This window comes from Eucyclogobius newberryi, unplaced genomic scaffold (assembly GCF_026437365.1).
Source record: "Eucyclogobius newberryi isolate DKJ021-1_F unplaced genomic scaffold, fEucNew1.0.hap1 SCAF_4, whole genome shotgun sequence".
In the NCBI taxonomy this organism is placed as follows: Eukaryota; Metazoa; Chordata; class Actinopteri; order Gobiiformes; family Gobiidae; genus Eucyclogobius; species Eucyclogobius newberryi.
The window spans coordinates 23,560,995-23,577,259 of NW_027316056.1; the positions used below are offsets into that span (position 1 = coordinate 23,560,995).

A 16,265-nucleotide genomic window follows, 5' to 3' on the forward strand; every position below is an offset into this window, starting at 1 on the left:
CCTACCTCTACCGTTCAGGCCCCCACCCCTGTCTCCCTTCTGTCTAATTGAAAACATGTACAGCGGGAAGGACCCGAGGGAGGTACCAGTCATGTCAGTGAGGAGAGATACAGAAAGCAAGGCAGGCAGTTGGAAATGGTAGGAGGTAAATGAGGGAAGACGCCTAAGTAGGAGGCTCATGTGTGCTTGCAGGGTGAGGGCTAATGAAAGAAGCATTATTTGATGCGTAATCTCTGCTGTGGTCTTCTGCTCCACTTAGCTGTAAATGTAATTAAGAGGCTGCTCATCAGAGGCTCTTCATCTGGGTACAGCTCCACAGCCTCACAGCAGTCTTCTCACTCTCAATGCACGCTGGCACGCCAGGAGTCTTCTTTTATTTTAGAGTAGACGTCATTTGTTTTGGTGAAAACTTGATCTGGCTTTGTATATTTAGATACATTTGACAAGACAATATGAGATATGTGTTAACCATGTTAGTCTAAAACCCTTTCAATCCCAGCCCATGACCTTTCCTAACAATGTGTTCTAGAATAAAAGTCCCACTGTTTTGAACTTGTACGCATTTGAGTACTTTTTGAAAAGATGTTTTAAACATGTACTTGTTATCATCATTCTAGCTATCTAGAAGTAATCTTCCTAATGTCTCTGTCACCAGCACCCTCTCCAGAGCTAAAAAATAAATAAATAAATTCAGCTTTAAACAGTTTGATTAAAATACTAATTTAAAACACCACTAAAATTGCGTAAAAAGTAACTAGTGACTAGTACATTGTAGAAAAAAATCTGTTGTATCATCTGGACTGTTTTTAGAAAAAGAGTCCAGATGATACTGAATTTTTTCTCCTTTCACCACAGCAAAAACCTCACACGAGATTCAGTTTTAAACAGCATGTTTTAAAATGTATAAGTCTTTGAAAGTCCCCTTCTTATTCTTTTAAAGAGCCAGACTATGTGAGAACTTGTGACTCTAGTATTGTGTGTGCATGTTCTGAAGGATCCCACCTGCCACAGACAAAGCTCATGAGGGAATTCCCTGTCCAGGTGGGCAACCCACACTTGCCCACACCAACCAAAAGACACTCTACACAGGTGCACCCAGTCTGTGCACTCAGAGCACACACAGACACTAGTGTACAGTATTAAGATGCATTCATACATATGAATCACACAAACAGTCCACACACACGTCCACAGCTGAAGCATGGTCCCAGATGGTGTTTCTGTGTGTGAGTAGCCTTGGGATCCACCAGGATGCAGGAGACATCTGCTCCACAGGGGCTACAGAAGGGCTGGGGGAGGTTAGTGGAGGCAAGTAAAAGACCCATGATTTCATATTAGTTCCAAATGATTGTGAAATTTCCTGAGACGTGGGGGACTTGTGGTGTAGAGACACGCTTAGTGCTTTGAGTTAAATGTTACAGGCCCATAGAGGTTTATGGCTGCGCTTCCATATGTGGTTTCAATCAGTTCAGGCAAGAGGATTCCCTGACTTCACCTCACTTGTTCAGACCTCTCTCCACTGTCTTTCTTCAGTTGTGTGTGTGAGCTTCTGCTTCAGAGGCGCATCTGGTGGTAGGCCTGTTAGTGCAAAGAGACAGAAGGGTCATCAAGGGAGTGCTTGATTGGTTGCCAGTGAAAGACGGAGGCTTGCCAGAAGAGGAAACAGTGCAGTTGTGGCACAAACACACACACAGAGACACACACACAGACACACACAGTCCCCTATCAGCCCTTTCTCGTGCTCTCAGATATTGTCTTACACATTCCCTTAGTGAGAGTTACAGCACACATTCACTAACAGATGTCCAAATGTGATATTTATTGTTTCCTGATTGGAGCACTCGAATTGATTGCATCACATAAAAAATGGAACAATCGTGTCACATTGGTTCCATTTATTTTCATTTTACTGTAGTCCCAAGAAAGCTAAAGTATCAGTAACAGGCAATTCAAAACCTCTTGTAGATTCATATTGCTGAGGAATTTTCTGCAGTAAAACCACCATCATTATTTTTGCATATTTTGACAAATGATATTTTTGTAAATTGGCAGCTAATCCCTGTCCTGACCCTATCTGAGCATTTCCCTCCAGCCCTATCCTCATTTAAAGTCGCTGCACTCCAATCTCATTCCCTCTTTACGCCTGGTGTGACGATGTCAGCGATCAGCACTAACTCTTGGTGTCACAAGTGGGATCGAGGTTGTCTTCATGCTTGGAATCTGTCTGACAGTACAATACGCCCCCAGACTCTTGCTACAGTCGGGGGGAAAATGGAATATATGTCTGCTAAAGACATAAATGGTTCACACATATTCACTCCCACCTGCTAGAGACTTAACTCTTTCACACAGAGAAGGAAGCTTTTTACACGCCCACACACTCCCATAGACTTTCACACATCTCCAGCTGGAGAACTGAGTACCAATCGTATTTAATGCCTTGTTTGATGTGGAGGGGGGGCCAGAAATAGACTACAAAACAACCATCTAAAAAGTTTTCAAGGGAAACGTGATCAATTCGCTCACTTATAGAAAGATTAAAGACAATCTCGGTGGAGGAAGAAGTGGATTGTTTTATTAGTGAAATGTCATGTTGTGAGTGCTTTGTTTCTGTGATTAAATGTGCGGATGTGCTTTGAGTGTGCTCAGACATCAAGCGTGTGAGAGTGAGAGAGAGATAATAACCATATTTAACATCTTATGACATCCCAATTTCATACAAGTCGTCAAAGCAACGCATTGAAAAACAAGACGCTGCTGCATTTTTCACAGGTTCTGCTTTGCTCCCTCGCCTGCTCGCATATTTTCATGTCTCCCACGTTGTTCTCGCCTCTCTCGTTCCCTCTCTCCCTCTGTCTCCTCTCTCTGTCCGTCTGCTTGTCTTTCGCACTCAGCAGCTGCCGTGTCCATACTGTACAAAGTGTGCTATTTGTGAATGAAGCCTTCTTCTTGTGCAGCCAGCCCGACAGCCTTTTGCTGAAACCAGACCACAAGTAGCTGACTGTGGCTGTGTGGTGGCTGTGCTTGTACACAGAGGGCCCAGAGTTGGCCCCTGAAAGAGAGAGAGAAACTGAGATGAGATTCAAAACATACTGCGGCACAGAGAAGGGTATTGTAGTCAGGCTATCATACAAGTTTATTTACAGTCATGGTATTGTCTCAGACAAGTTAATAGTAGTTAATGGCCAACAACCAATAACAGAGTCTGCCACCAACCTCAAGAAAAGTCCAATCAAAAATCATGTTTGTTCAAGTCCCCCCTTTTTTCTTTATTTTTTTTTTAAAAACAATTTGTTAATTAAAACCACCTCTCTCTTTTCCTCCCTCTCCCTCCACTTTTTTGTTGATCCCATTTTTTTTGCCAGGATTGTCCTCGCCCGGTTCACTTAAGAAGCCGGGGAAGTTTGATTTCAACGCCCTGACTTCCCAGACGAGGTCACCTCGCATGGCGTTCACACACCACCCGCTGCCTGTGCTGGCAGGAGTGAGACCAGGTGAGACCCTGCCCAGACGCACATCGATCCCAAGCCTCTTCGGATAGACATTGAAAAAGAGAGAGAAGAAAAGGGAGTGTCAAACATGATCTCAAATTGTTCCTTTTAAAAAGAAACACTGCAAACCATTACCTTGATAAAATTGCCTTGGTATTTCTACCAAGTGAGCTGAAACCAGTGGTTCTGGAATCCTGCTGAGGACACCTGAAGAGCTTCACCTGTCCAGTGTTCAGTATCATCATGGCTTGGCAATTTTTTCTCTCTCTCTCTTTCAGCTTTTTCCATCCATCTTTGTGCCTGTTAGTGTTAATATATTGCCATTGCATGATATCATTGCTGCATCATGTCTTTGTGACTGATTCAATTTCATGCTTTTTGTTGTTTTGTCTTAAACACATTTTAGTTGCACATTAGCTGATATAGCAGAATCAAACACATTGCTCAATATCTTACATTTAATCTAAAAAGGAAACTAAAGATGTGGTCAAACTCAGTACAGCTCCTAATATATATTTGCATATACTGTCATCCAAAGACTTATATGCCTCCAGGATACTCATCACTGTCTCACAATCTGCAGTCGGGGTATTCCCAGCGTCTCAGACATATTAAGTTTGTCAATGTGTCCCTCAGGACTGGCCTCACTTTTCAAAGCCATAAAGTACCCTCTCTCTTTGACTGTCTCCCTTTAATTCCATTTGTCTCTCAACGGGCTGATTTGGTCTGGAGCCAAACTAGACTTTACATAAAGGTCATTCAGACTCATTGCCCTCTGTGTCAAAATATATGGAATTTAACGTAATGTCCAGGACAGATTTGTGCCTCATCTCGCCACTTTGTTTAATCGTGGAAGTCTTTCATATACACTAATGAGAGTTCAAAACAAACAATCAATTGAAATATGCATTAGAATACTTTTAATACCGTATATTACATATATTTGATATTTGTTGATTTTGAGTTGAAGGGGTGTTAAAGCCAATGGTTCTTTGTTAGTCTGCAATAGTTTGTTGTAACTCTGCATGTTTGAATTGAGAGTATAATGAGATATTGTTTAAGATTGTGTGGGTGTGCACTTTTGTACCTTTACTCTCTGGTCGAGCGTTCTCTTGGTTAAGATGGCTGCCCTCCAAATAAATTGTACCTCGGAGGCCTTGGTTTGATAAAGAGACTGGATGATAATGGAAGAAGCTAAGCGAGGGAAAAGAAAGATGGAAGGAGACATGAGATGTAAGGAAAACCATGTCTCACCCAGACTGTGTCTTTTGAGTTTAAAGTTTCAGAGTCGACAGTATTTTATGGTCTGTTGTTGGCTCTGGATCAGTGTGGAGAGCAGCCAAAATGACTGTTGTCGGAATCTTCTTGTCTGAAGAGTGCACCGTTGGGGCAGCATTTGTGCACTCATACATACAAAGTACGAGTTTGACGGCACAAGACAACAGCACATTCACAACAAACATAGACAAAACACTCAAGAATCATGACATCGCATGCAAAAAAACAAGAAAAGTTTGACCATTCAGTATTTGGCCCATAGATCTTAGTGGCAGACATACGTAGAGATGCTTTTGTGATGGTCTGTGGTTCTGCTGGGCTAAGTTACATCAGGATTCTGATGCAGACCGTTTTCACACAACAGTTGAAATGTCTGTGTGTTTCTTGTGTGGCATTGCCAAGACGTATGTACTGTAAATCAGTCTAACAGAAATCTTTACTTGATTTAATTATAAGTAGTGTAAAATATTTGTGTGGCAAAAACTCCCAACAATCCTGGTTAGTATGAGCCATGGTTTAATCTATCTTGTGATTAGCAAGTACATTTTTACATTTTGTTTTATTTTTATAATAATAATGTTTTAAATATGTTCTGTTAGTCAACAGTAGTGCATTGCAATCTCCTTATTATTTCTGTTTCTTGCCTGGTCCAATCAGGGAGTCCCCGTGCCTCTGCTTCAGCTCTGCACTTCCCCTCCTCCTCTATCATCCAGCAGTCCAGCCCGTACTTCACCCACCCCACCATACGCTACCACCACCACCAGGACCCGCTCAAGGAGTTTGTGCAATTTGTTTGCACCGACAGCCCAGGACAGCCTGGTGCTCAGGTAAGCTCCAATAATTATTACACACCACTTCAACCCAACAAATGCTCTGATAAACTGTATAACATTGTGAATGCATAAGCTTATGTCATCTGCGGATACATTTCTGTTTGAAGCACTGATTGTTGCAATGACTACATGAGTATTAGTGGTCTATACATTGAATAAGGTTAATAAAGAGCTGCCATGTTGGCACTGCTGCATTTTCAACAATATCATTTACAGTTGACAAATATCATGGACACTTAGATGACAGCTGTAAGACCACTGTAAACCTATACTGAAAACCCAAATGATTTCCATCCTCTCCTTCCTTGTTCATGTTCCATACCCACAAGTTATTTTAATACAATGTACAACTAAATCCCATCATCTTTCCCATTACCTCTATGTTTGAAACACTACACACTGTTCAATAATGTTTTTGTAAGCTTGGCACCTACCTCTGTATGTTTTGTACATATGGATATATTTGCTGCTCTTGCATGTGACTCTGTTGGTTCCTCACTGTATATGATCTTGGGGTGCCATGCTCACCATCTATGTATGTATGATCCATCTGCAGCCTAATGGAGGCGGCCAGAGCAAAATGCCGGGCTCCTTCCTGCTGCCCCCGCCGCCCCCTGTGGCGCGCCCTGTGCCCCTCCCCATGCCCGACTCTAAAAGTCTCAGCACGCACACTGATGGTGGACTCAGCTCACCCGCATCTCCGTGTAAGTCACCCCACTCCCCCTCCACAAACCCCTGTGATTGCCCCAGGCTCCCCATAGACTTTAGAGGCGCTTCTCTCAACCCTGGGTAGGACCTTTGCAGCTAGATAAAAGCTCCGAAAAATAGTACACACTTCCCATAAATGTGTTCATTTTAGAGAAGTGTATTGAGATCTGACATTTGTTTACTGTTACCACCTACAGGCTGTACAAAAACGTTGATTTAGTCAAGCCAGAAACCACGCCTATGCCAAACCAGAGATCCACATTCTTTCTCTCTCCCTCTCCTACTATCACTCTTTTCTCCTTCATATTTGTACAAAACATCTGTACTAATCAGACCCACCTCTATATTACAACTTTTCATTCTGTCACTTCTCTGGTGTTTGGTTTCCTGATAGAGTTTTGACATTCCCATTGGAGCACAGCAGGGCCTGAGCATGTTGCCTCTTTAGCAGAAAATCTTTCTATAACAGACTTTGCATGTCTGTTTATGACTATACAGTCTTTCTCCCATTTTCAAACCTATTTGATGTATGTACGGTAGTTTTTTCCTCTTTGTTTCTTGCCTATATTTCTGTTTTATTTTTTTGTTTTTTTCTTTTCAAAGGAACAAAATTAGGGCAGTTGGCGTGGACTCCAAAAAATTCTTGCTCCACTTTATCAAATTCCCTTGTCAATATCACACAAGTCTCATAACAATTAAATATTAACAACAAAAACATATTTACTGTGCAAGTCAAATATTGTCATAGTTTAAAGAAATCAGTCCAAGATATTAGTATTCTGTGCTGTGGGAGTGAGAGAGGGGTGACGTAAGGATTGGTCAGATCTTGGTTCCACCCAGACAGGTGCAGTGCAAGAGTCGGGTCATGGGAGAGGCACACCGCCGCGGGGCATTGGACGGAGCCACCGGGTCAACCTTTTCCTTTTTTGGTTTTGCACTTTTTCTGCTCTTCCTGTTCTGTCAAGCTTTCCACCTCTCCCTCTTCCAATATTATCAGATTGATATCTGATCACTTTCTATCAATTTATTTGACAATCTTTAAAGATATATGCTGCTTACTACCGGTTTCTTTGTGGCTATGGCTGTTACCACCACTTTTCATCATAAATCATGTTTTTGGTTTTGTTTTTTCAAGCACACAGAGACATGAATATAGACATGTGTATGTATTACTATGACAAAACATATTTTTTTGTTTGTTCTTGTCAAACATACCATACCAAACATCACTATTCTCAGCCGCTATGTTGGAGTCCAGATTGCACAACTGCCCTAAATTTGATCCTGTGGCATTGCTAAATGTTCACACTGTAAAGCTAACATGTTCTTCTTTTGGGAAGAGTTTTATTTACCCCCTTCACATAAGAATCAGTAAATGGTAAAGAAAAATCAATACTCTTCCAAGGCTGCTCATAATCCTGAGCAAATTATTAATGGGGCTTCAGTACCCCTCACTTTGACGGACTTGATCTAATGTTAAGCCAAGTCAAACCAAGAAAACCTGGCTCAGCTCTGAGCTCAGTGTGTTTCCGTGTGTGTAAAAGCATGTACACACTTCTCTCTTTGTTTGTAGCATACTCCACGCCAGGGTCCACAGCTCCCAACCGGTTTGTCGGCATCGGAACACGGGACAACTTTCTGAATATCCCCCAGCAGACTCAGGTACCCCGCCAAGCACCCACATTTAAGTAACACCCACCATCCATCTTTCCCGCCTGCCATTTTTTGTCTTTTATTCCCAATTTTTCATCTGCCACTGCACAACACATCCATATACATACACACAGTATGTTCAAAGGGACAAGCATGTTGTGATACAGTGGCAACACTATAGTGATTCCTCTTTATGGCAATAAACCTTTTCCAATTCTGATCAAAACCAATAACCAATTCTCCAACAATCCAATCCAAAAACTGTTGCTTACATCATTTAGCAAAAAGAGTTGTGAAGAAAGTGTTTGATTTGAATATTTACATTATTTCCAAACAATCCAAAAACAATCTTCTTTAAAATAACTTAATTACATTGTTATAATAAAATAATGTTCAAATGTATTTATACATGTTCTTCACTGCAGTGGTGTTGCCAATGTATTGTGGCTGTTAGTTTCAGTATTGGTTTACAGTGTCTGTTCTTCAGCAGTTTCTCAAAGTGAATGTTAATGTTACCAGTTTTTTAGCGGCAGCACTGCTGATTTATCTTCAAGGCCCCACAGTGTGTATCTGTTCTGCCTGTGAAGCCAGCGGCTCACTACATTGTGGTTACAGCTTTGACTGCACTTTACCACTGGACTGCAACATCACATCTTGGGCCTTCTCCATCACCAACACAACTTTTCTCATTAGGGGCTAACCGCACCTGCCTGAAGCCAACTCAGCTCTCCTGTCCTCCCCACACATGGAAACAATCTGCATTCCTCCTCAGTAGAGCCCCCCTTCGCTCTCCACTGCCTCTCTCAGGCATTAGTCCCGCTGCTCCATCTAGTATTTTTGGGCTCCCACCTGCAGCACTCACCACAGATGTGGCCCTGGCACTGAAAATATCCAAACACGATCAAAAGCCGACATGCGCACACGTACCCCTTGCCGAACGTTTCAAAACAAGCAAATCATAAAATACTGAGTTTGGATGTTAACTGCTGAACTTTTATAAGCATGTGTATGAACAGGTAAATGAGCCCAGTAGGTCAGTAACCAAGGCTCATCCTGCTGTGCTCTGGCATGTGGAGAGTTCAGGCCAAGGCAGACCTAGTGGCTGGCTGGCCAAAGTGAAAGAGAGTTTGCAGAGAATAAGCATGTGAAAGCTGGACTGAGGAGCTCTCTGCTGGTGAGATGTCGTCTCTGCAGGTAAACCCATGGAGACAGTCAAGAGTATAGCGCACAAGATGGAAAGAGAGAGAAAAGAGAGAATTGGTCTAAGCTTGCTGCACTCCACAGTCGTGTCCAGGCTGTCTGGTTGCTGTGGGTAACCAGACATGATGTCAGAGGCAGTTGAACTTGGACTTGAAGCAAGTTTGTGTGTGTATGTGTGGGGGGGGTCACTTTCCACTGCCAAGGATTACATTGAAAGTGTCAAGAGTAAGATAGTGGAAAGAAGAGAGCTGGGTTTAGAACAGTCAAACCAAGAGGAGCAGTTATCTGAGAGAGGAATTATGGCTAAGAAGGAGGATCGACTCGAGTGTGGGACTGTTAAAAGTGGTGATGTGCTGCATTCCCTCAGCCATGGCCTGTGGAATGTCAGCATGCAGCAGCCAAAAACCATCTGGGTCCATGCCAACAACTCCTCTCTGCCTCTTATCACTGAGAAATGAGATCCTGGAAGTAGCCTTTCTCAATAGCTCCACAGTGTAGCCTGAGACCTCTTACAGAGTACAGACTTATTAGAACGATCACCTTACATACAAACTGGCACAGCTTGACAGCGGAATTAGGGTCCGTGGTTTGGTACATAGAAAATGTCTTCCTCCCGAGCAAACAGTCACTTTCTATGTGTGGTTTTGAAATAAGTTATGTGTCAGTGAATCCGACTGTAAGAGGTAAACCTGACAAAGCGACACTCTGAAACATGGTGTATGTGGCCATCTAGTGGAGGTTTATATATTATATTGATGTTACTAATTCTAATGTTTTTTCTTTTTCTTCTACAGTCCTGGTTCCTCTGACAAGGCATCACTGAAAACACAGCTTATATAGAGAATATTTCAAGAAAATTGGATAACAAAAATCACAGCTAAAAACAGACTGTAAACAATAAAAAGTAGTTTTTTCCCCTCACCCTCACCATTGAAAATATACTGCACAACCTGAAGAAACCACCACCCACAAAAGGATGCCCATATCTGCACGATCTGAAACAGAGCACTCATCCCCTATGTCGGAAGCATCTGAGTGTACAGGCTCATTACACAAGACGAAGGAAGAGGAAGACGAGGAACTGTCTCTCAAACACTAAGTATCAAAACCAAGTTGGGCAAATTATCGATGACCAAGATGTATTTTTTATCATTTGTATTTTGATGTTGTATCCATAATGAAACTCCATGCATTGGCTGAGAGATCTAAGTATACAAAATTTGAAAATGATCAGATTTGCTTTTCATCTGTAATGATGCATTTTTCCCAAGTCAATATCCCTTTTAATTGCCATTTCAGCACCACCTGCTGCACAACATCTGCACAGCCACAGACTGACTCCACTGCTTGGCCTTCTGCCTCTTTCAGTTCATATTTGGCCAATTACAGTCACACCATAAAATGGTGTGATTTATATGCACTAAGGGGCTAGTCATTGTTTACCTGTCAAAAATAAAAGGATGTTCTTTGTTTTGTTTTTGTGAAAGAAGTGAGGCATTATGGGAGATTGAACACACATCAGTCATAACACTAACTCTACACATGCAGTTTCGTCCCCTCACTATGCACTATTATTTTAAATTAGGGATGAAATGTATTGCACATTAAGGTCACATGAGTAAGGAAGTGGTTTAGAGTTGGCCTCAGGTCTGTGGCTCTGCTGATATCTGGGCTTTGCTTCCACATACAGTATTAGCAGGATTCTCACAGTTATAAGAAGCAACAGAAGGCGCGTTTGTGTTAAGTTGAGCCAATGAGAGTGAAAAAGTGCCCAACAGCCTCGTGCAGATCCATGGGGTTAAATCGTAAACTCCTTCGTTGATCGACATTGGATCTGCGCAGGTCTTGCTTATCCCGAACGCACCTAGTATCATAGACCCATTTACATAATACTCACAACAGCTTCATATATTTAGATTTTTCTTTTTTCCTGGAGGGTCAAGGGTAGACTGCTTTTAGTCTTACTCTCAAACCCTTGCTTGCATGTTCATTTTATTTTATTAGTTATATTTCGAATACTCAAGGTACAGGCAAAAGATTCATTCAAGCACACGGACCGTAAAATATCTAATGTTTTGCTTTGATAACAGCTCAAAAACAGCTGATCAATAACATAATTCACGTTGCTTCAGTCTTTAATACTGTCTTCTGCCCACAAAAAGGTAATGGACAATTTGGATTGGTTCACAGACAAAATCTACCACTGGACAATTGCAAATTAAGGGAAGCCTTTATATCATATTTGGTTCTCAAAACTGCCTTTGTTAATGGTTTTTCATTTTTTTCCATTTTATTTAATTTTGTTTTTGTTTGCAGGGACATGGTAAAGAGACTTGTCTCGGCCTCTAAAATTAAGGCTGATAACATTTTAAAAGTAAATTATTTCTTTCTCATGGAGACAATTGGCAAAACCATTGTAAAGACACACAGATCATATACGTTCATGAAGTATGCTCCTGTTTACGTGCAGTACCTGCTGGCAGTCCAGTTAGTTTCTGAAAATCCACTTTCCCCAACATTCAAATACCACATAACTGTTACCAACATGATCAAAAGTCACTGCCATTACCCTCTTGTGCAGCATCCTATTCCTTAGACAAAACTGTCTAAATCCCCTGTAGGTTTGAAGAAAAATGTCTTTTTGATGGAAAGTATTATTATTGAAAATGTGTTGATTGAGCCACGTGCAATGCATTGGGTAGATCATTGTGTTTGTCTGTTAGAGGTTTTTAAGAAAGCTAAATGAAAAGAGAAAAAAAAATGTATTTGTTTCAAGTCCATAAGCTCCAGGACTCTAAACTAGAGGGCCATGAAAAAATCTTTGTAACTTGGGGTATTTGTTTTTATTTCTTTGTCTTTTTTAATGTTTTATGTGTAATCATTTGTTTATAAAATGTGGGAGGGCTGAAGGACACAAATCTACACAACTTCTACAGAGAATTGTATTTTATCAGATAAAACTGGTGCTTAGACAATTAAGTACTTTCAGAACTATTGTAAATGAAAGGTAATGAACAAAACAGACAATTTACAGTAGGAAACAGCATTAATACTCCTCTCTATGTGTACTCTTCTGTTGTACGAGTGGGGGAGAGGTTCCTATTCTTTAAGGTTGTAACAAAAGGCATTTTGGTTCAATCTTTAGAATAAATTAACCTATATGTCTCCTTTCTATGAACCCTCACACTGCCTGAAAGTGACCAGCAGTTAAGGACTTCAAACATCTTTCTGTCATTTCCTTTTTGTAGAGGTGGTATACAATTTTCAGAACTTGCTTAGTAAATTTAATGTTTGCAGATTGTGAAGAGACATGCATGTTGTGTGTTGCAGAAGCTAAAAATCTGACCATTCGATGAAGCAGACTGCAAGCGAGCCTCTCCCCTGTTCCACTCCCTCTCTGTAAATGACTCTTAGTGCTTGTGCTGTAGTGTATAGATTCCCAGCAGTTAAAGGTTGTCCCTTAAAAGTGCCTTTTGTTCACAGACTCCCATTTTGTAATCCAGATTGCCCTTCTTAAAATGGCTCAAGGTAGCAGGTTATCCCCGAGTGCTGCATCGAGGAATAGAATCTGCACCATTTAAGCAACTGAGGGCAACTTTTCCCTAATGCCTTGTAAAAAACACTTTCCATTTTATCCCATTAGCCTCTCTTCCTTTTCAAAGCCGTATATATATACAGTATATATATATATAGTACAAAAAGGAAATGGTGTGAATTAGTTCTTTACTTTTTATTGATAAATAATGGGGGAAATGTTTGAAGTAAAAAAAAAAAAAAGTTCTTGTTCAGCTCCTTTTCTTGCCCTCTGTCTCCATTGTCTGTTTCTCTGTAGACACTGGAGTAGTCTGTAACTGTGTCTCTGTTGCTCGGCATCTTTCTCGCACATAAACACACACACACACTATCCTTCACTGTCCATCTAGTCCACCCTCTAGGCTGTTGAGGAGGGTATAAAAATATTGCCGACAAACTTTTGTCTGAGCAGAATGCAGTTAGCTCACATGTTATTCTTGTCTATGCTTCACGTTGTATTACCATACCCATCTCTTCAGCTTCTCCATTCAACAGCTAATGTAAGTGAACAAATTACGCTGACGGGCTTTTTGGGGGTGTCCCAGAGTGGGAGGAGAGCTGTAAGCAGGGATTCAGGGGGGTTGTGGAGTTGTGTGTGCTGAATAATCTGTGGGAGGCTGCTTTATAGTTAATAGACAATAATGCGCTTTTAAATTCCTTGTATTTATTTTTGCTTGGTTTTATTCCCCCTTTTGTTGTGTTTTTTAAATTCAGATTTTTTTTTATTATTTTTTTAATATTTTCAGGGTATATTGTCATTGAGGCTCCCTTTTAGGAACCCTAGGACTGTAAATTTAAGCTATAGCCTAAGCACCTTATAACCAGATGCATCTAACATGAGGTCGAAGGAAGGGTCTGCACTTCTCGGACACATCCCACATGCTAATGAAAGAATGTTGTCGAGAAAAGTATTATGTCAAATGGTAGGTTAGCAGTATTAGCCATTTACAAAAGATAAAGCTGAACCTGATCTTAACATGTGAGAATACAGGGAAGCCCCCATTTTGCCTCATGCTGGACTGCTTTGTGTCTTTTTGTTGTTTATTTTTGTTTTATTTTATGGCAATTAGTGAAAAGCAGCTCCTGTGGCCCCTGACTCCCACCTCTGCACCTACTATCAATGCCCTCAGTGCACTTTTTTTGTGTGAGAACACCCCCAGAGCTCTAAGTGAAATGCATGTGTTAATTACAGTTTCTTTTCCATAAGAAGAAAAATACAGTTTGAAAAGAGCAGCACCTGATTGAATAAAAGGATGTTCTTGACTGTACCACAATGTGTCGAGTGTTTTATTCACTGGTAAGGAAGATGGTTTCTGGAGAATCAAAGTGTTTTAATACACATATAATTAATTGGTTTTAGAATTATGTCAAATTAGGACAACAACGGTCTGCAACGGTTAAATTAACAAAATTGCAAATAGTCAACTATTAACAAGAACTTATTTTTATTTTTATAAATGTAATCAATATCTCAACGAAACAGAATATAAAACACAAATGAAAATACTTATTTTAATGACAGCTAGAATTAGAATTATATTATTATTACATCCAAATATTAAAATGGAATAAACTATGTCAGACTTAAGTCAATAGTACACTTACAATTAAAAACGTTCAAGCATTTAGTGTTTTTATTACGATTTTTTTTCTGACATCGCATTTTTTTTTACATCAAATTAAAAAAATATGTACTTGTATTTGTATACAATGAATATTTTTAATAGATTTAAAAAAAATTATGACAAAAAAAAAATCATCATAAAAGCAAAATAACCTTCATACTCTTCTTCCAACCTTTATTTTGGGGGTGGGGCATCAAAACGGTCGAAGAGCCCACGTGACCCGTGAACAGGCTGGGCAAATACTTTTATTACAGATCAGTTCCCCCCTGTGTGTATTTATTATGAGGCCATAAATCGTATCATAAAAAGTTTGAGTTTCTGTATTAATAGTAAAACAAACACGAGTACGTGCCGAGAACAACCGAACAACGATGACGACACATCCGGTCTACATTTAGTAAACAGTGAGAACCAGCCGCGGTTTGTCATTGCAGCCCTGTCACCTGCTTGCCTTTTTTTGCACTACTTTTATCACGATACAGCCACTTATATGCATTTTCTGTCGTCCGCAGATCGACGATCGCGTAATGGCCAAACACACGAGCTAAAAACAACACGCATTTGGGTCTTTGCGATAGCCGGGGCGACTTTTTGACGATTTTTTTTTCTTTTTTGGTGGCCATTCGGACTCTCATGGTGGTGGTATTTCAATGGGGAACTGTCTTTTTCCTCCAGGAGCAGACGACGTGTCTCTGCTGAACGAGTCTGAGGGCGGCAGTCTGCCCGGGGAGCCGCCGCCGCCATACCAGGTGTGTGTGTCAGTCACGGAGCCAACTTCTCTGCCCCGCGCTGTTGTTTGACCGGAGCGTGTAGTGCGGTCACGCAAGGAACTAGTGGAAATACAGTACAAATGAACATTATCCGCGATGTGTGACGCGATTGTGAGTGTGCCGTGTCCCAAACTGTGTCTTAGGAGCGTCCGCAGCCCGTGTATCATCCCAGACCGGGGCAGAGTCGTCTGGCGAGTCAGCTGACCGAGGAGGAGCAGATCCGCATCGCCCAGCGCATCGGGCTCATCCAACACCTGCCCAAAGGCATCTTCGACCCTGGATCTGACCCGTCCGACAAGAAAGTCAAAGAGTAATGCCCCATATCCTCAAACCACCTGTCTGTGTCAAAAGCTGATGTTCAAAGTCAAGCCCTTAATTGTGTGTTTTTATTCCCTAGGTGTGTAATCTGTATGCTGGATTTTGAGTATGGCGACCCAATCCGATTCTTGCCCTGTCTGCACATTTATCACGTGGATTGCATTGACGCTTGGCTGATGCGCTCCTTCATCTGTCCCTCCTGCATGGAGCCAGTGGATGCTGCTCTGTTGTTATCTTATGAAACCAACTAACACCTCACGTGTGACTGCGTTTACAAAGCACCTTACTGACTTGGCTGTTCTAGCAGCTGTAGCCCAGGTAACGAAGAGTATGAATAACGGCCCAGTCTGCATTTGAAACAAGAAATTTAACCGTTTTGCCTTTTATGATGTGCAATGTGCCACATGATGCATAAACATTTGTTTAGGTAGCAAAATTATAATGTGACAAAATTAAAGGTATTTTTATTATGTTTTTCTGTGTATTCTGGTGAATTGAGAGTGTGTTCTTTACAAACCATGATGCATTATAGAATAGGAAAGTAATTGTTGTTGGTGATTACTGCAGACCTCATTACTAGGACAAGCATAACGACTGTGAAATAGGGTTGAGTGAAGCGAGGCGTCCAGGACAGATGCCCAAGCCACTTCAGCTGGCTTTACATGGAGGAGCAGCGGCTCTACTTTGAGCTCCTCTCGTGTGCCTGAGCTCCTCACTCTATCTCTCAGGGCCCAGCAACCCTAAGAGGAAACTCATTTTGACTTGTAACTGGATCAACACCAAAAAAAAACTCATGCTTTCAGATCTAATCTAAAT

At 41.2% G+C, this 16,265-nt stretch overlaps 3 protein-coding genes across 15 annotated transcripts in view; all 3 read left to right on the top strand.

The window, feature by feature from the left end:
* nfixa (nuclear factor I/Xa) overlaps nt 1–14,004 on the top strand; it is an 80,464-nt gene extending 66,460 nt beyond the window's left edge. For 6 of the 13 annotated variants that reach the window (XM_072463160.1, XM_072463158.1, XM_072463159.1 and 3 more), the window contains 5 exons: nt 3,366–3,494; nt 5,427–5,596; nt 6,159–6,306; nt 7,884–7,972; nt 9,958–14,004. In XM_072463160.1, coding sequence (XP_072319261.1) covers nt 3,366–3,494; nt 5,427–5,596; nt 6,159–6,306; nt 7,884–7,972; nt 9,958–9,972 — 551 coding nt within the window. In that variant the 3' untranslated portion in view covers nt 9,973–14,004. The remainder of the gene's footprint in view (nt 1–3,365; nt 3,495–5,426; nt 5,597–6,158; nt 6,307–7,883; nt 7,973–9,957) is intronic. The other 7 variants (XM_072463165.1, XM_072463170.1, XM_072463167.1 and 4 more) reach the window with 5 other exon arrangements.
* The window catches only part of plppr2b (phospholipid phosphatase related 2b), a 177,060-nt gene that overhangs the window by 160,206 nt on the left and 589 nt on the right, over nt 1–16,265 (top strand). The gene's annotated exons all lie outside the window — the stretch shown is intronic.
* On the top strand, nt 14,779–15,923 carry rnf11a (ring finger protein 11a). Its single transcript, XM_072463720.1, has 3 exons — nt 14,779–15,110; nt 15,275–15,441; nt 15,529–15,923. The coding sequence occupies exons 1-3, from the start codon at nt 15,012–15,014 to the stop codon at nt 15,698–15,700; spliced, it is 438 nt and encodes a 145-aa protein (XP_072319821.1). The 5' UTR covers nt 14,779–15,011; the 3' UTR covers nt 15,701–15,923.